Consider the following 20,472-nt stretch of genomic DNA (forward strand, 5'->3'; position numbering starts at 1 on the left):
GAGTTGTTTAGCAACTTGTCTTTTTCTTTCTTTTTTTTTTATTTTTAAAAAATTCTTTATTAATTACACTTTATTCACTTTGTATCCCCCCCCCGTGGTTCCCTCCCTCCTCCCATTCCAATCCCTCCCTTCCTCCCCCTTCTGCAAATGTGCCCCTCCTCAAGTCCACTGGTAGTGGAGGTCTTCTTTTCCTTCCTTCTGATCCTAGTCAATTAGGTCTCATCAGGAGTGGCTGCATTGTCATCTTCTGTGGCCTGGTAATGCTGCTTCCCCCTCAGGGGGAGGTAATTAAAGAGCAAGCCAATCAGTTCATGTCAGAGACAGTCCCTGATCCCCTTACTAGGGTACCCTCTTGGACACTGAACTGCCATGGGCTACATCTGTACAGGGGTCCTAGGTTATCTCCATGCATGGTCCTTGGTTGGAGTATCAGTCTCAGGAAAGACCCCTGTGCTCAGATTTTTTGGTTCTGTTGCTCTCCTTGTGGAGTTCCTGTTCTCTCCAGACCTTACTGTTTTCCACTTCTTTCATAAGAGTCTCTGCACTCTGCCCAAAGGTTGGCTATAAGTCTCAGCATTTGCTTTGATAGTCTGCAGGGCAGAGCCTTTCAGAGGTCCTCTGTGTCAGGCTCCTGACTTGTTCCCTCTTTCTTTCTTTTAATGTGAGTCCTGGGGATCAAACTCAAGTGCTCATGCTTGGGCACCAAGCACTTTAGTGGCTGTGAGAAATCTCCCCAGCCCTTAGACGAAGCTTTGAACTTACAGTAGGAAATGACTCTTAGTTCCTTATAAAATTAAATCTCTGCTACCTTTAGAACTTCAAATTTTGTTTTCTGAGCTGACCTTTGCTTGTGAAATGTGGCTCTTTAGCATCTTTATCTTCTGTCCCTTTGACTAGGGTAGTGGGTATGTCTTATCAGGAACACAGTATTTCTTTGTAGGTAGCATGTCTGAAGGGCATGTCCACCACCTAAAGTTTATTAAAAGCAAGATCCATTAAGTCTGGCAAAGTAGAATTGAGGCTTTCCCCTGGTTTACTCTCCTTGTCCTACATGTGTCAGATCCTTAAGGGGGTCTCCTCATTGGCCAGGATGGGAATCTATCTTCTAAATCTGGCGGTCATTGTCCTTACCATTAGTAATTGATGGTACGAAGACCTCTCTCTTGCCTTAGACTGCAGATCACTGAGGATAGGGTCTATACCAAATCTTAGTCATTATTTTAGTGTCTCAATTTCTAAAATGTCCTTAGTTAACATTTTCTTCTCTCTCTCTCTCTCTCTCTCTCTCTCTCTTGTGTTTTTTCAGACAAGGTTTCTCTGTATAACAGCTCTGTCTGTCCTGGAACTTGATTTGTAATGTTCAAAGGCCAAAGTCTACCCTATCCTGAAGTATGACACTAGTGACCAGGAGATGGCCTAGGGTATCTGCAGTGACTTTAATGATTCAGCTACTTCTTCAGCCTTTTGAGCACAGGAGTCCCTGTGGAATGTCACCTTTGAAGCTCCACATGCAAGCCTAAGACCAGTTCCCTACTTCAAATATGCCACAGCTTGGGTGAAAGAAATGAATACAACATTGTGTAGAAAAAAAATAGTGATGGATGATTTCTGGATAGTAAAATTCCTTTGCAGAAGACAGGGTTAACTTGGGGCTCTCTTTAGAAAGAAAAGACAAGTGGCCTACTTCCTCTGCTTTGGCATACACATACTTTGGGACACTGTGGTCACTAAGGCAACAGGGTAAGAAATAAGCAAAATCCCAAGAAGAGAGTTAGGATGACATACTTGGGGCAGCAGATCTTACCAGGTGATGGAAGACCCATCTCCCAGGATGCTCCTGATTTCTGTCCGGCATCTGTCTTGATGCTCAGGGTTCAGAGCCAGGCAGTAGAGGAGCCAGGAGATGCTGGCTGCAGAAGCGTCATGTCCAGCCCACATGAAGGTATTCACCTCAGACCGCAGGTCAGCATCTGAGAAGGCTCTCTCATCTTCAGCCTACAACATGCAGCAAAGATAGCTGAATAAAACATTTTTCACAGATGTTTGGAGACACTATCAAAAGTACAGTTTTGTTTTGTTTTGTTTTTTTCAGAAATGCTGGAGTTTCAAATAAAGGTTTCAATTTTAGTTTAGTTTACCAAATACAGATCATGAGTCCTAGTTTTCCCAGAGCACAAGGGGAACCAATGTTACAAAAGAAAAATCAGGCTTTGCATAAGAACTTGAAAATTTTCATCACTCTTCCAGGTGTATCTAATCTTTCAACATTTCCATCCACCTATCTCTCTTTTGGTTTTTTTTGAGATAAACTTTCTCTGTTTAGCCCTGGCTGTCCTGGACTGGCTTTGTAGATCAGGCTGGCTTTGAACTCACAGCCTCTGCCTTCCTGAGTGCTGGGATTACAGGCAGGCAGGTGCCACCATGGCCAGCTTCAGCATTCCCTTTTAAAGTGCTTACCCATGCTTCCAATTTTTCTACGAGTCTCTCAAGTCCAGGTATCTATATAACCCCCAAAGCATGGCAAACAGGTAATCCCGCGTTTCCCGACTCCTAGTGAGTTGCCGGGCTCAGTCTTTCCACCAAGAGCCAGTGGCTCATAGCATTCTACGGCTTGGATCTAGCGGAAGAGGTTTAGCTGTCTTCCTGCTCTGACTCCACTTGCACATCTGTCCTCCCCCACGGTTAGCTGCTGTTCGAGCAGGGCTAGACTTTTGGTGCACTTACCTGGGCAGAAAGTACAATATCCAGAAAATTTTGAGACTTTTGAGAGTCATCCTGCTTTACTCCATCCTTGAGGAGTTTCTTTCTGTCCTGGATTATCTTTTCTGCATAGAATAAACAGGTCTTCATTACTGAAGAGACAGCTAAGACAAGTCAAATACATTGTAAAGCAAGGTATAGCCCACACAGTGTCACACTTGCCTGACTATAGAGGCCAGAGTGGGTATATTAGATCTAAAGACGTTAAACTTGTATGACTGGTTTATTTTCTATTGACAGACAACCAACCTTTAACAAAAGTTTCAAACAAAAGAGACCAAAACCTAGTTTCTATCAGTAGACAAGCGATATGATCAAGATGATTGCAGAGTCAGAGGAAAGTAGCCAATCACTGTCTTCCTCCTCAGTCTGAAATCTTGTTTTCATGAAAATTATGCAATGAGATAGCCAGCAGAGAAAACACCCAGGCAAGCAGAGGGGCTAAAAGCCAGCAAGCAAACAAAAGCAGGACAGGGGACAGACTGCGCACAACCACCGTCTACAGAAAGTAGTTTGTTTTCTGTTGTAACTGGGGTCGATTTTGTTACTTGAATTTACCACTTCGTATAAATTTTCAGCGAATTTGGAAGGAAGGAAGTGGAATAGTATGTTTTAATTTTCAAAAACATTTTCTGTACATCATGAGTTTAGCTTCTCATCCATGCTCACGAAGCACAACCAATCAGGCTCAGCAAGATATACACGGACACACAAAAAGACATGCAAGTAGGAGGGACAGTAGTTGGAAAGAGGGGGTTCAGCAAGATAGGGAGGGGACGGGAGGAAGTAATGTGGGAATGAAGGTGATAAATGTCTACATGTATGAAGTTACGAACAAAGTTACTGTTGCGGATGGACTAAGAGCTCAGCAGTTGAGAGCATTGGCTACTTTTCCAGAGGCCCCAGGTTCAATTCCTGACACTCACATGACAAAATTCCAGGCTGTCCTGGAATTCACCATGCAGACCAGGCTGGCTTCAGATCACCAGGGACCCCCCACCTCAACGTCCTGAGTGCTGGGACTGAAAATGTGTACCACACCACCATACCCGGCTTTCGGGTGTCTCGAATACACATCCCCATCTGTCTTTCCTCCATGCCTATGCTGTGCAAGCACTTTAGCTTATAGTTATTACTTAGTTTATTGCATAAGAAAGCCACATGCCATGTATTTTTAAAATCTGAAATGCTCCCTTGTTACATGTATTAGTAATAACTGCATATAACAGAATTGTATAATATATGATAATGAGGGAGTAAACTTGTCTTATAAGGCTGAAGCTGTAGTTATTTGAGCAGTGACCATATTAAAGCTTCATTAAGGACAAGCTTTCTTTTCTTGTTTACCATGAGACTTATCCTTCTATACATAAGACAGGCATGATGGTGCGGAGATTTGGGTAACCCACAACAAGACAGGCCTGTGTTTTTACCTGTGTATTGATGTATCACTTTGCCTAACTCCTGGAAAGAGTGGCCCTTAGAGCTGAATTTGAAAATTATGTCATGGTGATGCCAGAAATTGTACAAGTGAGAGGATACGATTTCACCAAGTTCAAATGTTGCCTTCACATAAGGCTCATAGGTGCTAGAAGAAAAAGTTGGAATAATGGGTTAATAATTGACTCAGATAACAGTGAACTTGTTCACTGTCCCGTCACTGACCCGTTGATCTGGCAGTTGGTCTCCTGGCCAAAAGCACATTTCATAATTATGTCCAGGGCCATCAAGTTGATGTGTTCAAAAACCTCCATGGTTGTTTCCTGAGTGGTCCACATCTTCTCCCATTTATCCTGCCAGAGGAGGCCAAGATCAATATCATCACCACCATCAAATGGCCTTTATTTGCCTGCTTTCCCCCAACCCTGCCCTTATCATTTCAGGGACAAAACCCTGTCCTTACAGGAACTGGCGGCCAGGAGTAAATAACCGGTAAGTTTACTTTTGACACTAGGAAGGGAAGCACACGCTAAGCAAGCGAGCGGAAAAGAACAGGATGTACACTTCACATCAGCAAATGGTCTTTCAACGATTGTCTTGGCTCAGCACCAAACAGCACAGAGTTCTACACACCATCTCATTAAGATGGCAACACATGGGGTTTCCCCAGGGCTTCCTCCTCAACTCCCAACTTGCTAGATACCCCACCTCTACTCTCAACCATCATGCCCACACTTAAAATAAACTCAGAACATTTTCCAAAAACATCTTAGATTCAGCAATTGATGACACCAAGAGACGTGCTCATGTAGAGGGGGGAAATCCTGAGCCCCAATCCTAGATGGGGAGCTACAGGCAATCAACGACCGATGAGAGGGGAGAATTAGTCCCCTGAGGGATGAACCCCCACCACTGGCCGACCCTGAGAACTTACACATACAAGCAACACGAAGTGGTTGTATTTATATTTGTATATTTATGTACACATGTAACAATAATTATTAAAGAAAAAGAAGTCATGAAACTGAAAGAAAATAAAGGGGGAAACATGAAAGGAGTTGATGGAGGAGAAGGAGGAGAAATAATATAATTATATTTAACTTAAAAATGTCAAATACAAACAATTAAAATATTTCTGGTTCAAACATTGGGAACAGAAAGAGATCTGGAAAAGGAGTTGCTGCAGGGAGCTGGCTCTGACTTCCTTACGGAGGAAGAGGCCAATTCACACAGCCTGAAATGTGCTTTCTGTCTGCCAAACTGCCCACGTCCCAGTTATAAATGTGTTTATCACAACAGGCACTTTTTGTGTAAAGATGTAATCGATGGAAATGTTTAAATTTAGTTCAGCTTACGTTTGTTGAGCGCCCACAGGAGCCAACCTAGGTGCTGGAGGCTGAGAAGCTCGAGGTAACAAACTAGGTACCAATGCAGAATCTGAAAGCCTTTCAACTAAGTGTCTATGTTTCGCTGACGAGCCTACATAGCAGGCTTGGAAGAAATGAGAGGAGCGACAGATGACAGACCGACAGACCTCTGAGCTCGAGGTGCCCAGAGCGTTCAGTAGAAGGAGGAAGTGCGAGAAGAATCCAGGGAAATACCTGCATTAACAACCCAGATGTCCCTCAGTTGAGGAATGGATACAGAAACTGTGGTACTTTTACACAATGGAATACTACTCAGCCATTAAAAATGAGGAAATCATGAAATTTGCAGGCAAATGGTGGGACCTAGAAAAGATCATCTTGAGTGAGGTAACCCAGAAGTAGAAAAACACATATGGTATATACTCACTTATATAGACCTATAAGATAGGATAAACATACTGAAATCTATACACCTAAACAAGATAAACAAGAAAGAGAACTCAGGGTAAGATGACCAATCCTCACTTAGAAAGACAAATGGGATGGACATTGAATGTAGGAGAAAACAAGTAACAGGACAGGAGCCTACCATAGAGAGCCTCTGAAAGACTCTACCTAGCAGTGTATCAAAGCAGATGCTGAGACTCATAACCAAACCTTGGGCAGAGAGCAGGGAATCATATGAAAAAAGGGGGAGTTAGTAAGACCTGGAGGACAGGAGCTCCACAAGGACCAAATATGTCAGGGCACAGGGGTCTTTTCTGAGACTGTTTCTCCAGCCAAGGACCATGCATGAATACAACCTAGAACCCCTGCTCGGATATAGCCCATGGTAGCTCAGTGGCCAAATGGGATCTCTAATAAGGGGAACAGGGACTATTTCTGACATGAACTCAACGACAAGCTCTTTGACGACCCCCCCCCCCCGAGGGAGGAGCAGCCCTGCTAGGCCACAGAAGAGGACATTGCAGCCAGGCCTGAAGAGTCTTGATAAGCTAGGGTCAGATGGAAGGGGAGGAGGTCCTCCCCTATGAGTGGACTTGGAAAGGGGCAGGGAGAAGATGAGGGAGGGAGGGTAGGATTGGGAGGGAATGAGGGAGGGGGCTATGCCTGGGATACAAAGTAAAGAACCTGTGATTAATATAAAAAATAAATAAATTTTAAAAAAATTCAGAGGGCAGCAGGATGTGGTGTGCACGCCTTTAATCCCAGCACTCAGGGAGGCAGAGGCAGGCGGTTCTCTGTGAGTTTGAGGCCAGCCTGGTCTACAAAGTGAGTTCAGGACAGCCAAGGCTACCCAGAGAAATCCTGCCCTAGGAAAAGAAAAAAGAAAGAAAAAAAGAAAAAGAAAGAAAGAAAGAAAGAGAGAGAAAGAGAGAAAGAGAGAGAGAAAGAAAGAGAGAACGAGAGAACAAGAGAAGAAAGAAAAAAAGAAAGAAAGAGAGAGAGAGAAAGAAAGAAAGAAAGAGAAGAGAAGAGAAGAGAAGAGAAGAGAAGAGAAGAAATGGCTGCTAGAAACAGAGGGGATGAAATGGTCACTGGAGGAGCTGAATTGTGCTGGACCCTGTTCCTGTCCCCTGTCCCCCTTCTTGAGCCTGGCGCTCTCCCAGTCGCTGCTTTGAGAATTCCCACTGCTATCCCACTCCTTTCTCACAGAAGTTTGGCTGAGCAGCCTGCCACAAGGTAGTAACAACTGTTTTTTGGGAACAGACTATGAGCTTGCAGGTAATGAGGGAAATTTGTCTTTGTGGTATTTGATGTTTGTGAAGAAGCTGCATTGATTATTTGTCTGCTTTTAAAATAAATACACTAAAAAGGTGAAAGCCCCTATGGCAATTGAGCTTCTGATATTGCTCACCCTTGAGCCAGAAGCTACCCAACTGGGATGCCCCTCTGCAGCAGTCCCCTACCTCTTCAGAGGGAGCCACTCATCTAAAGATGCCCCACCACCTAAAGAGGTGCTAACAGAGACACCAATCCTTTGCTGGGTCCTTCATGCCCATTAACCAAGCCCATTTCAGCCTCGCATTTTGCTTTACATCTCTCTGCATAGGGGTTCCTTGTTCCTAATATTGATGTATGCAAATCAGCATACATTTGTGGTAAATCTGAGTCACCTCTGAAATCTGAGGCTGGTTAGCTGCTCTTGGCTTCCTTTCCTGTCTCCCTCAGCACCTGCTATCTGAGTCTTACCACCATAGAACGTCAGATTCTAAGACAGAGGACCACAAGCCCTTCCTTTTCAATCACCCAAAGGCTTGCATAGCCATCGCTGCTCAGTGGGGACGTGGATTCTGATTAGTTTCTAGAAATCAGCTTTGGTTTTCCTGGATCCACTACATGAATGTCTACTCTAGTGCTTCACTTACCAGCATCGTGTTCACAGAGTGGGCCATCATGTCCACGCACGGTTTCAGCATGTCCTGATGGAATGCAGGGGTTAGGAGGCAGCGGTGTTGGAACCACCGGGGCCCATCTAGGTTCAGGAGTCCTCTTCCTTGAGAAAGAAAATGCACAAAACCTCACGCATTGCATTAGACAAGGAGAGAACATAGACTGATGTGATCCACTCACAAGCAGCCACGAAGTGGTGGTGACTATCAGGGAGCTGACGGATGAGGATGATGGTGGGCTCTGACGCTCACATCGGGTGGACACAGTTAACATGGTGAGAAAGTGCTTTCCAAAGCCCTAAGAGCTTTGCTGCCTGATGAGGCTCAGTTTCTGAACAATGAGATGTGCCTTCAGTGAGGGCACTTACAAAAGGCACCTAGCCCATGGTAGAAACATGATGATTATCCATCTCCTCTTTGTGTAGATAAACTTTCCTGTGAACACAGATTCATCAGAAACAAGGCAAGTGTGTTCATCTGATCCCAGATATCCTCCCCTCAAGCTCTGGTCTGTGAAAACACATATCTATTGCTGAAAATGTGCTGCCATTAAGGTTTGGCCTGCAGGGGCTGGAGAGATAGCTCAGTGGTTGAATGTCTGCTGTCCTTGCAGAGGACTGGCGTTCAGTTCCCAGCACCTGCACTGGGTGATTCACAACCATCTGTAATTCCGGATCCCAGAATTCAAGCCCCTCTTCTAGCATCCATGTGCACAGACACACAGAAACATACATTTAAATAAAAAAATAAAATAAATATTAAGACATCCTTTAAACGTTTTATTAACATTTTCACACAATATATTTTGATCATATTCTTTCACATTCCTAAACTTTCCCCAGATCCTTCCTACCTCTCTGCCAGCTCAACTTCATGTTTTCCCTTTTTCTCTCAAAAAACAAAAACAAAAACAAAAACAACAACAAAAAAAAAAACCCACAAAAATGAAAATCAAAACAGACAAACAAAATAAAATAACTAAGACAAACCACAGAGCCTATTTTGTGTTGGCCAACTACTCCTGGGCATGGGGCCAGGTGTTCCTCCTTCCCTGGAATGTGGTTTACGTACACACTGACACTCCATTGGAGAAAACTGATTTTCCCTTTCCTAGCAGGTGTTAATTGCAAATAACTTCTTAGCGAAGGGAGGGAGTGTGGTCATTTCCCATTCTCAGCGCTGAGCTATTTGTGAGTGGCATAACCTCTTTGAGTGCTTACAAAATGCCAGGTTCATGAAGCCTGGTTAGAGTTCTAGCTGTTGCAGAAAGGGCTAGGAATACAACATTCACCTAGATCCGTTCTAGATTCTTTTATTTAATTTCTTCTTGCTCTAAAGTAAACATCAACGATATGAGAAAGCAGTTTCATTTATCTGTTCACAGGATAAAGCCAAACTGCATATGAGAGAAAGATTTTACTGAGAAGCAAATTAAAATAAGAGAACTCCGAAAAGAAAGGAAAATACAAGAAAACAAGAGAAGAAAGGTTTAAAATCCCCCCACACACACTTAGTGAAGCTAAGACTTTGAGGAATTCGCATGCACGCTGCCTTGAAATGGGACTTTGAGGAGAGAAACATACACGGATGCTTTCTGTGAAGTGCTGTGGGTTGACCTTTGACTTCCCCTTTGACCCTCTCCTACATAACTCTCCTCACAGACTTTACTCTTTAGAAGTGCTGTGTGTTCACAGGTCCTCCATTGCTTTTCTTATTGTTGAGCTGAGATAGGTCAGGTCTCTCACCAATAGCTGCTGGCCAGCCAAGAGACCTTCCTGTTCCTGTTTCCCTGGTGTCAGGATTATAAGTGCAAACCATCATGCTCCTCTCTTATATATAGGTAATAGGGGTTAAACTCAGGTCTCCAGATTCCATTTTTAAACTTGAAAAATTATATTTTTAGGTGAGAATGATATAAAACAGTGGTTTGTATCATGCATTTTCTAATTTACATTTTAAATTAATCTAAATCAATTTACAGTGACCTCTTCTAATGTCACTATGCTTTTTTCTCACTGGTCTCCTTCTCTCTGTCACCCCCCGTGTCCCTGTGTCCCTGCCTCTCTGGCTTGCTCTCTCTGGCTTGCTCTCTCTGGCTTGCTCTCTCTGGCTTGCTCTCTCTGGCTTGCTCTCTCTGGCTTGCTCTCTCTGGCTTGCTCTCTTCCTTCTTCCAGGTGTCCCCCACTTTATATTCATGTCACATGTATTTGATGCTCCTTTCTTGATGCGTTTGACTTGAGGTTTGAGTCTCTTTGGAATGCTCCGCTTTGGAAAAGTGACCTGGAGTGAGAAAGGGTGGGGCGTACATACCAATACATGGAGTCATGAACTGGTGCACATACTGGGTCTTTGGGTCTGCAGAACCAAGCAGAAGAAACAAAAGGCAGCATTAGGGAAAACGCTCATGACCAGTTTAAGTCGGGGAAGGCTTCCTCCATTCGCCTGCACTCAGCACAGACATTGGCAGGAGGGAATGGCCCACCTCAATTCCTACAGCCTTAGAGGGTGGGAAAACCCAAGTTTTGGTTCACTTCTAGAGAAGAACAAGTCCCAGGACCTAAGCTTATATTCTTCCTGGTTTGTGTCCCCTTAACATGCTGGCTCACTTGGGGATGGACAAGTTTCCAGAACTGGTGTTGGGACACGCATACTTGGAAAACATCAGACAGGGAGGTACAAAGTCCTCTTGATTTTCTTGTGACTCTAATGCAAATATATTTTACAACTCTGGTTCTGAAGAGGTGAACTATAGACAGAGCAGGGGACAGAGAAACACAGAGATGTTCAGAGAAAGGTCTGTTTCGAGTAGGTTTTGTTAAGGGTGAGGAATTCGAAACACAGGTAAGATTAGAATGTGAGATGGTCACACAGCTCAGACTGTTCATTTGAGTTTTGTGCTGAGATAATCCATAACAGGAATCACGTAAATGGATTGGACCCTGTCCAAGAGTCTGGGCTCTAAGTGAGTCTTCCACTACCTTAGCTTCAGTCAGAACCACAGAGGTCAGTTTCTGATTTTTCCTGGAGACTTCTGTTCAAAACGCAGTGTATGTAGGAAGTACTGTTGTGGACTTAAGGGTCCTAAAACCAAGGAGGCAAAGAAAGCCCCTGGCCAGGCTAGTGGTGGCAAATGGGATTCATGGTGCCCTTGGAGCCGAAACTAGACAAGGAGTTGGGGAGAAGATGGGAAGCTCCCTTACTGGGGCAGATCTGTCCCCTCTCCATACTTTCTCAGAATCTTTTCCAAGCCCAGGGCTAATCTTTGCTTCAGACCAGGCCTGTGGTTAAATGCAACTCACTCCTAGCAGGATTAGGACTCTTGAGTTTTGTCTCATTTCTTACCTGTTCTGCTCAGAAATATCTTTGCATAGTCTGGGTCATAGATGTAGAAAAATGCCTGGAAGGGCCCTACCCAGCAGGGGAAGGCACAAGGGTATGTTCTGACAATCTCATCAAGCTTCTCCATATTATCCTCCTGAAGAAACTACAGTGAAAAAGGATAGGACAGGAGAGTAAGACGGGCTGGCATTGTCGTGGCTTGTCTTACAGACACAGGGTGAGTTCAAGGCCCACACGGGGTTGCACAGCAGAGGGACCTGGCTTCTTTAAGTAGGGAAGGGAACATTCTTTCTCTAAGATTTCTAACCTTGGCGACAATGTCCTAAGCAAGTCTAGTATATTTGGTTTTTCAGCTTAAACACATGTTGCACCATTGGATCAAATCCTTGCTGAGTGACAAGCGTTTGAGTGTAAGCTTTTCCCGGCAGAGGCTGAGGTTAGGTAGGTCTCACTCTGGCATCTGAGGACATCAGAGGACTAGAGAGGAGGTGGGGCTGTGGGGCTGCAGACTTTGTTTCCCTGTGCTGGAAGCTGCTCAAAGCTTTCTCTTTGTAAACTGAACAGGACCACTGTCTAGCTTACCATTCCGTCTCCCTTTTCTGTTCTCTTCTTACTGATCAGTGGTTCTTTCTCATGACTTAACAACAAACACTTCCCTCTACAAACTTGCCAACTCCTTCTACAAATACATCCAGTTATTTTTCCATAATAGCAGAATGCTCATGTCTACAGGTTCCTGAAATTTGAAACAAACATATAGATAAACTCTCAGCTTCCAGATTTTTATTTATTTATTTATTTTTGGAGATAGAGTCTCATAACATAGCCCAGGCTGGCCTTGAAATCATACCACATGTCTTCTTATTCGTTGAGGGAGGGTCTCTAAACAAAACCCAGAGATCACTGCTTAGCTGGCATTTATGTAGGTTCTGAGCATCTGGATTCTAGCCCTCTTGTTTTCAAGGCAAGCACCTTACCCACGGAGCCATGTTCCTCATCCAAACCTTTCACTTTTAGGACAAGATTGCTAGTGGCTTAAGTAGTTCCTATAAATTACTGGACTTATACAATTTCTTTGCATCTACTTATGGTATATGTGTGTGTGGTTGGGTTTCCCATACACATTGAGCACAGTTATGAGGATCCCCACCTTGGAGGAAATCCAAAGATGTTGAAATTATTTCTTGCGTGACTTAACAGCACTTGCTCTGCAACTGTTCTGATCCTCAGAAGAGGTGGGAAACAGCCTTCCAGATCTGTGTGTTATCAGTCAACCACTCTCATCTATAAACTGATCCCTGGATAGGTTAGGTCTACTAAAAGGTCAGGATCCTGAGACCCAGATCCTGAAATGATGTTGATGTTACCACCATCAAGCCACCACAAGGTGGTGTAAATATTTATCTCTAATAGTGTCAATGTTTATTGATTCACCAACAGTGAGCATGTACGGAGGACCTGTAACATTCTAGACGATGAATATTCAGAAACATCTTAAGGGAGGGGTTAATTTTGGCTCACAGTCTCAGGGGATACAGTTCACGCAGCAGAGAAGGCACGGCGTTAAGCCTCACTGTTTGACACCAGGAGCTTATGGATTGTTAAAATTGACACCAGGAGCTTATGGATTGTTCAAATCACGGTGAGCCAGGGAACAGAGACAACAAACAGTATTGAGAGCAAGCCTGGGCTATAAGTCTCAAAGATGCTCCTCCCGTGACTTACCATGCCAACCTTTCCAAACTACCCCTGGCTGGGTATTAGGTGTTTAGACATGTGCTTAGAAATAGATATGAACGTATGAGGACATTTCAGATCACACTACAACCTGAAGCTAAGACAGGTTCTTGCTGACTTTAGAGAGGTCATAGTGGAACTTAATGCCTCATTTCACTAAGTGTCTCGCATGTTTTCAGTTGTTTTCAAACATTAAACAAGTTTATCTCTCAAACAAACCAATAATATATTATACTGCATGTAAATGAACTAAGGTTTTCAGACAAAAGACAAACATTGTCAGAGGGCACAGAAAACTATACATGTGTTGACAGAAGACAATTTTTAAAAGGCCCCATGTGGCTGGAAAAACCTAACATATTCATATTACCAAAGAAAGAGTGTAGATAAGGTTATTTGAGATAAGGTAGGCAAGGATTCTCACTTAACGAAAGGAACATTTCATAATAACAAGATTAGTCTACTAGGGAGACAAAAACAGTTAAAAGTTTGTATGTACAGCAAAAACAGGTGATAGAATCCCAAAATTCACAGTCCAAGCAGCAAACCTGACCATAGCATTATTCAAGGCCCCACAGGCCAATGTACAATGTACAATGTCATGGAAACGAGGGGTACTTAGAACATTTAAAGCAGTTCAACTTGTGAATTCTTGAAGATTTTATTGAGAGTAAACACAGAATCGAGAAGAGTGAGAGTACATGCTTATAAATCCAGCACTGGAGAGGCAGGAGTAAAGGGATTAGGAGTTACATAGAAAATCTGCCTGCCTTGGCTACCTGAGACCCTGCCTTAAAAGAACAGAAAGAAGTTGGGAGGTGGCTGCACACACTTTAATCCCAACACTCCGGAGGCAGAGGCAGGCAAATCTGAGTTCTAGGCCAGGCTGATCTACAGGGTGAGTTCCAGGCCAGCCATGGCAACACAGAAAATCCCTATCTTGAAAAACCAATTCCCTGCTCCACTGCCTCCACTAGAAAAACAAAAATAAAACAAAACAACAACAACAACAACAAAAAAGCCATTAAAGAGAATGAAGATAGGCTGTTTCTTTGCCTTTTGGGAGAATCACCTCTTTGGCAGTTCATTCTCAATAGTTGGTAGAACAGATCTGTGGGACAATTTTTCAGATTTCTCAGCTTTTACTTGAGAACTTCTTTTAATTAAAGTTTTAAACTTCTTTTAATTAAAGTTCTAGAAAGCATGGAGTTGAAAATGAACTCTAACAAGAAACAGAGTAAATTGAAGTTGAGGACTGAGAAGGATAGAAAAAGTAATTTATGTTGAATGAAAAAAGTTAAATAAATGTAAAGCATTAGTGTGAGGAAGAGGCGAGTTACAGAAGAGGCCTGGCTGACTCCCAGCTCTCTCTCTCCTTAAACGGCAGCCACTTCACCTGCCTGAAGGAACTTAAAGAGAAGAGTTTTGATTGTCTACACAAACTGAGCCAGAGAAACTTTGAGGTTTGAAGAAACTAGGCATTGTGGAAGTTAAGAGTGAGACACTGAAGTATAACCGGAGCCTAGGGAAAGATAACAAATCAGATGTCTTAGCTTCCCGCCTTCTTACTTCCAGAATGCAAGTCATTGGGCATCCTCCCATGAAGAACAGAAGATTCTCCCATGTATAACCATAAGAAGAAATGTAGATACTGAAGGTTCTGTTCCTCTAACAGTGGTTCTCACATATCAGTCTTTAGGAAAGTTCTCTATGAGTACAGAAGACTTCCAAACCTCTCTAGTGCTTCACATCCTCTATCATGGAAAACATAAGTCTAAATGTGCTGTGGTAGTCACCAACAAGATGGTCCCTAAGACCCCACCGCTGTACTGTTCTCTTCCATAGTGCACCAGAATTTGTTGATGTGACCGATTACTCACAGTAGAAGTGACGGCAGAAAAGTTTCAACTAGCTTTAAAAAGAGTGCTGCCTCCTTCTTGACTTTTCCATCTTGGGCTCTTTTCTCTCTCTCTCTTTTTTTAAAGATTTATTTATTTATTACTTATGCAATGTGTGTTAGCATGTACACCTGCACGCCAGAAGAGGGAACCAGATTTCATGTTTAGATGGTTGTGAGCCACCATGTGGTTGCTGGGAATTGAACTCAGGACTTTCGGGAAGAGCAATCAGTGCTCTTATCCTCTGAGCCATCTCTCCAGCACCCGGGCTCTTTTCTCTTATCCTGGGAGAAGCAAGCTGCCTTGTTGATAGTACGGTGGCTAACTTGCCCTGCTTGTCCCCAGGATGTGGGGATTTTGTTGCTAAAACCAAGAAACAACCAGTTATCTTCGGACAAATGGGCACTTAAGCTGTGTGTAGCCTTATGAAAAGAGCCAGTGCCGATAAACAAAGGCTACCGAGGCCTGTCAACTGAAGAGAGAATGTCTTGTGTATTGTACGGATGTAGCACCCGACAATAATAAATCTAATGGCCTATACCTTAGGCAGGAAATAGGAGATGGGACATCCAGTAGGCAGAAAGGATGCTGGGAGAACCAAGTGTGGAAGATTGGAAAGAAAAAAAATTGTTTGGCAGCAAAAGATAATGCACAAATAGAAAGGAAACAAAAATATGTTGGTATCGGGGTGCAGTGATGCACACCTGTAATCCCAAATACTTGAGGAGGCAGATCTCTGTGAGTTCAAGGCCAGCCTGGTCTATAAAGAGAGTCCAGGACAGACAAGGCTACACAGAGAAACTCTCTCTTGAACACCCCTCTTTCCAAAAGGATGCAGGCATTAGAAATAATTTTACAAAAAACTACAATATATCAGAAGAGATATGACATAGCATTTTATAAAGAAAATTAGAACTCTGTAATAAAGAAGGATATATTTAGTTACTATGACAATGATCCTATTTTATCACTCTCCCCTGTATTCATGTGCTCTGTGCTCTTCCACTCTGACTCTGGACTTGGTTACATGACTGGCTTTGATCAATCAATGCAAGTGCAGCAAAAGTGGCTGAGCAGCTTAAAAACTGCTTGCAAGTTCAAATATGGCTCTCTTGCTATCCTAGGACACTGACACCAGGTAAGCAGGGTCAGGCTTGCCAGCTAGCCAGCTAGCCAGCTGGAGATAACACAGCAGGCAGAAGATAACAAGGTGTTTAGAATAACAGCCAGCCTTTATCTAACCTGCTGTAAACTTTGGCCTATTAAACAGCCTAGTCAAAGTCACCTAGAAAGACTCCATGACCTCACTCAGCTTTGACTGCCAACTCAAAGAATTAGAGTTTAAGAAATGGCTATTGTTGTTGGCACAGTGGCACACACCTGTAAGCTCAGCACTCAGGGAGGCAGAGGCAGGTGGATCTCTGTGAGTCTGAGGCCAGCCAGGTCTACAAAGTGAGTCCAGGGCAGCCATGCATACAAAGAAACCCTATCTTAAAAAACAAAACACACAAACAAACAAATAAATACATTCATTGGTGGCGCATACCTTTAATCCCAGCATTTGGGAGACAGAGGCAGGAGGATCTCTGTGAGTTCAAGGCCCAACCTGATCTGCTGAGCAAGTTCCAGGACAGCCAGGGCTACAGTGAAATCCTGTCTTAAAAAGCAAAAAGCAAAACAAAACAAAAACATATATTTCAGATGGCTCAGTAGTTAAAAGCACTTGCTATTCATCCAGAGGACCTGGAATTGGTTCCCAGAACCCACATGGCAGTTCATAACTATCCATAACTAGTTCTGGGAGATCTGATGGCATTTTTTTGATCTCTATGGGTACAGGGTACATATATGATATATCCATATACATGCAGACAAGACATTCATACACATAAAATGAAATAAATAAATCTTAAAACTGCAATAACTCGTCTGTGTAAATGCTCCAAATAAATAATTAATATTTCATTAAGATATCTGACTTCTATGTTCACTGCATTATTTATAAATAGCCCGGATCTGGAGTCAGCCTAAGCCGTTCATTTCATATACTGCTAAATGAACGGAAGGAGAGAATGCAGTCGCTAAGCCTGGTGGCTCATGTCTGTGATCCCAGCACTTAGGAGCCTGCGAGTTTGAAGATAGCCTGGGCTATGTAGTGCGTTCCAGGACAGTCTGCGCTCTAGCGATTGACTCTCTCTATCCCAAACACAAAATCCAAGCTCCCAAACAACCAAAATATGCTAACAAAGAGGAAGAGAGAGAGAGAGAGAGAGAGAGAGAGAGAGAGAGAGAGAGAGAGAGAGAAGTGTGGTATGTGTGTACCTGGAGTGTTCCTGAAGAACCCTGACTCAGCACATGGCACATAGAGTCCGCGAAGCTGAGGAGCTTTAAAAAACCAGTAACCCTTGCCAGCCCACCCCATCCTGAAGAGCGCAGCCCCTTCACAGCGGTTCTTTCTTCCCCTGGGGATCCTCCGAGGAGGCGCCATCATCCTTCTTTATCCAGGATTTTTTTCTCTTTGCAGTTCAACCCTGTACTTTACTTGGGGTCTCGAGGACAGACCTGCTTTCTTTTCCGCAGCCCTAGGACTTAGCACACAACTGCTCCTTCAATGGGTTGAAGAGAATTTAAGAGTGGGTTTGGAAAAAAAGAGGAGAGACCGAACAAGTGTGCGTGCACTCAGCAAATCTTCCTCAACCAGCGTCCTCAGAGTAGACGGGTGGGACTGCTCCTGGCTTTACAGAGAACTAAAAAAAGACAAGTTATTATTATTATTATTTTTTTTCTGGTCGGAATGAGCCAAGGGTGCCAGCGACGGCGTTTGCTTTTGCACATCTTCTGCAGCTAATAAGTGTGGCTTAGACTTACTGAGTTTAAAGCAATACACGCGGAAGACATGCCCGGGCTACACGAGACTGAACTGACCCTTTCAGGCTTCCTAAATAACTCTCATCTCTAGCGACCCTTCCCTGAGGGGATGCGCGAATCCTCAGTATTTCAGAGGAGCAGACGCCCACCCGGCAACACCCGCGGGCTAGAATAACCTAGAACGGGCAGGAGATGGGGAGAAAGCAGCCTCTAGGCTACCTGCGCAGCGTCCCGCGCCACCCCTTCCCTCCAGCTACCTTCTGGTGTCCCAGGAGCCAGTGGGCGGGCGGCCCCGGGAAGGGGCTCAGGTCTCGCAGCAGCCGGCGCCTCCGCAGGTAGAGCTTGAAGGCCTGCATCAGCGCCAGCGCCAGGCAGAACACCAAGGCCAAGTGCAGGGGCCGCGCCCAGCGAGTCTCCAGCCAGGAGGCCTCCATCGCTCCGCTCCCGCTGTCGCGCGGGCGGTGGGTGGGCAGATGTGGTCGCGGTGGGAAGCGGGGAGCATCACCCGGCCCCCTCCCCGGGGAGCCCTGGGTGTGGCTGCGGCGGGGGAGGGGCGGCGCCTGCCTGGGAAGGAGAGGCCAGCCCGCGGCATCCGCTCGCCGGCGTACGCCTGGATTCAGGCAGGCTTCTTGCACCTTCCCGGGGTGTCTTATTTTGAAGTGTGACCTTTCCGGTCGCAGAGGAGCTGAATTTAGATTTTGAAATAATGCTCCGGCTGGGGTCATTGTTTCTCTTTGTCACGAGTAAGAATAAAGTGCTGTGCGAAAGGACCCGCTTTCCCACTCTGGAATCTGAGGGGCAGACACAGGAACTGTGTGAGGCCACGGGCAGTGTGGCTTGCCGAACTGCGCTTGTGAATGTTTGGCCCTTGCTCCTCATCACGGTTTCTAGCTTGCTCTAGGGTCACCGTGGCCCCCTTCCAGCTGTGTGAGTCCGAGTAGGGAAGGAATAGACAGCGGAACAGCTCTAGAGAACATACCTACCGTTCAGATACAATAAGGACAGCCGTATCGTTTATGGATCCTACTGCAAAACGGGAGTGTGGGATCAAAGGCTGGTGAGTAGATGAGGGAGTAAGGATCATCTGAGTTGGAGCTCCGGAACCCACGCGGTGGAAGGAGAGAACAGAGGGCTGCGGACGGTTCTCCGATCCTCGCACGGGCTGTGGCTTGCACACTTTTCACAATAAGTAGATGTGAAAACCTTAACAGTTAATTAAGTTTCAGATTGCAATATCAGACCATCAAACCGTGTTAAACCAAGTGTACGCCTTTCCAAGTTAGAGCCATCTGACTACTTAGGTCCCAGCTGTAAAGCCAGATTTGGACACAGAAAACCTGAAGAGCAAGCAGCCTAATAGTAGAACATAGGGGACTGAACTCAGTGCTCCTCAGAAAGGCTCTGTTACATAGTGATTAAGGAAACCGTTGAATAGTGTTTCCTTAAATGCTTCAACCAGACACCAGCTCTCATCTGTCCTTTTCTACTCCTGGGTCCTAGAGAGAGATACTTTATGCTCTCGCATGCTTTGAAACAGTTTATCACATGACAGTTTCTTTAAGAAGAACTGGTCACCTTAGATGTATGAGTCAAAGTTCTCAAAGCTGGAGAAAAAAATGGTGAACCAAATGTTGTTTCTGCCCTCACAGTGCTCATAGTTTTGTGTCCTGAGTCCTAAGCTATGGACACAGATTTAATTACAGTTCCATTATGGCTGTAACTTCTGAAGCTAGTTCCCTACAGCCGGCACCTGCTGAGGAAGCACATGCAAAGAGGCGTCAGCCCTCCATGACTCAAGAATAGTCAGAAAATGTGGCACCTGTACTGAATGTGTGCAGAACATTTTCATGCCACTATTCTCCAAAGAATACAACCAGCTACATAGCATTTACATTGTACTAGGCCGTATAAGCATGTTATATGCAAATACTATGCCACCTCATATAAGGGCCTTGGGCATCTAAATATTTTGTAAAATTTACTTTTAGTTTTACTTATTTTCTTTTTTTTTTTTTTTACATGTATAAGTATTTTGCTTGCATGTATGTCTAACACATATGTGCCTGGTGCCTGCAGAGGTCAGAAAACCACCTTGATGAACCACCACATAGGTGCTGGAAATTGAACTTGGGCCCCCTGCAAGAACACATGCTCTTAGCCGCTGAGCCATCTCTCCAGCCCATCTACATTTTAGTATACCCTTAGGACAAATGCCCCCATGGATACTGAGAGCATTATGTTTAAGCTGGGTGTGGTGGTATATTTCTGGAGTTATAGTGTTGGAGAAGCCAAGAGGATCCCTGGGCCACAGCCATTTTAGTCGATTTGATGTGCTCTGCGTTCAGAGAGAAACCCTGCTTACATGATAAAGTGGAGGGCAATTGAAGAAGCTACACAGTGTTGACCTCTGACTTCACAAGTACATGAGGATGTGCATACTCAAACATAGATGCACATCCTATTTACACACATATGAAAATATGTATGCAAACACACATGCATGGGGGAGGGGAGAAAGATGCATTTTTAGCATTTAGTGGCCAGGATCTAACAAGCTCGGCTCCCCAAGCTTCTGCCTACTTTATGGTATTGTCTACGCTCATTTGTTCATGTATCTGTGCTAAAGCAGACATATGGTAGTGTTGGAGTTCCAGCCCTGAGCAATCGATG

At 44.3% G+C, this 20,472-nt stretch overlaps 1 protein-coding gene across 4 annotated transcripts in view; it reads right to left on the reverse strand.

Moving 5' to 3' along the window:
* LOC110542842 (cytochrome P450 4X1) overlaps positions 1-18,565 on the reverse strand; it is a 30,281-nt gene extending 11,716 nt beyond the window's left edge. The window contains exons 1-9 of one of the 4 annotated variants that reach the window (XM_060366179.1): positions 18,060-18,559; positions 11,303-11,444; positions 10,271-10,315; positions 7,937-8,064; positions 4,426-4,553; positions 4,194-4,348; positions 2,725-2,825; positions 1,805-1,995; positions 118-263 (exon numbers count right to left, since the gene is read on the reverse strand). In XM_060366179.1, the coding sequence (XP_060222162.1) occupies positions 209-263; positions 1,805-1,995; positions 2,725-2,825; positions 4,194-4,348; positions 4,426-4,553; positions 7,937-8,064; positions 10,271-10,315; positions 11,303-11,444; positions 18,060-18,527 (1,413 nt within the window). In that variant the 5' untranslated portion in view covers positions 18,528-18,559 and the 3' untranslated portion in view covers positions 118-208. Of the gene's footprint in view, positions 1-117; positions 274-1,804; positions 1,996-2,724; positions 2,826-4,193; positions 4,349-4,425; positions 4,554-7,936; positions 8,065-10,270; positions 10,316-11,302; positions 11,445-18,059 lie in introns of those variants that run through there. The other 3 variants (XM_060366178.1, XM_021629335.2, XM_060366177.1) reach the window with 3 other exon arrangements.
* Between the last annotated feature and the right edge of the window lie 1,907 nt (positions 18,566-20,472).

Source organism: Meriones unguiculatus, chromosome 12 (genome assembly GCF_030254825.1).
Source record: "Meriones unguiculatus strain TT.TT164.6M chromosome 12, Bangor_MerUng_6.1, whole genome shotgun sequence".
Classification (NCBI taxonomy): Eukaryota; Metazoa; Chordata; class Mammalia; order Rodentia; family Muridae; genus Meriones; species Meriones unguiculatus.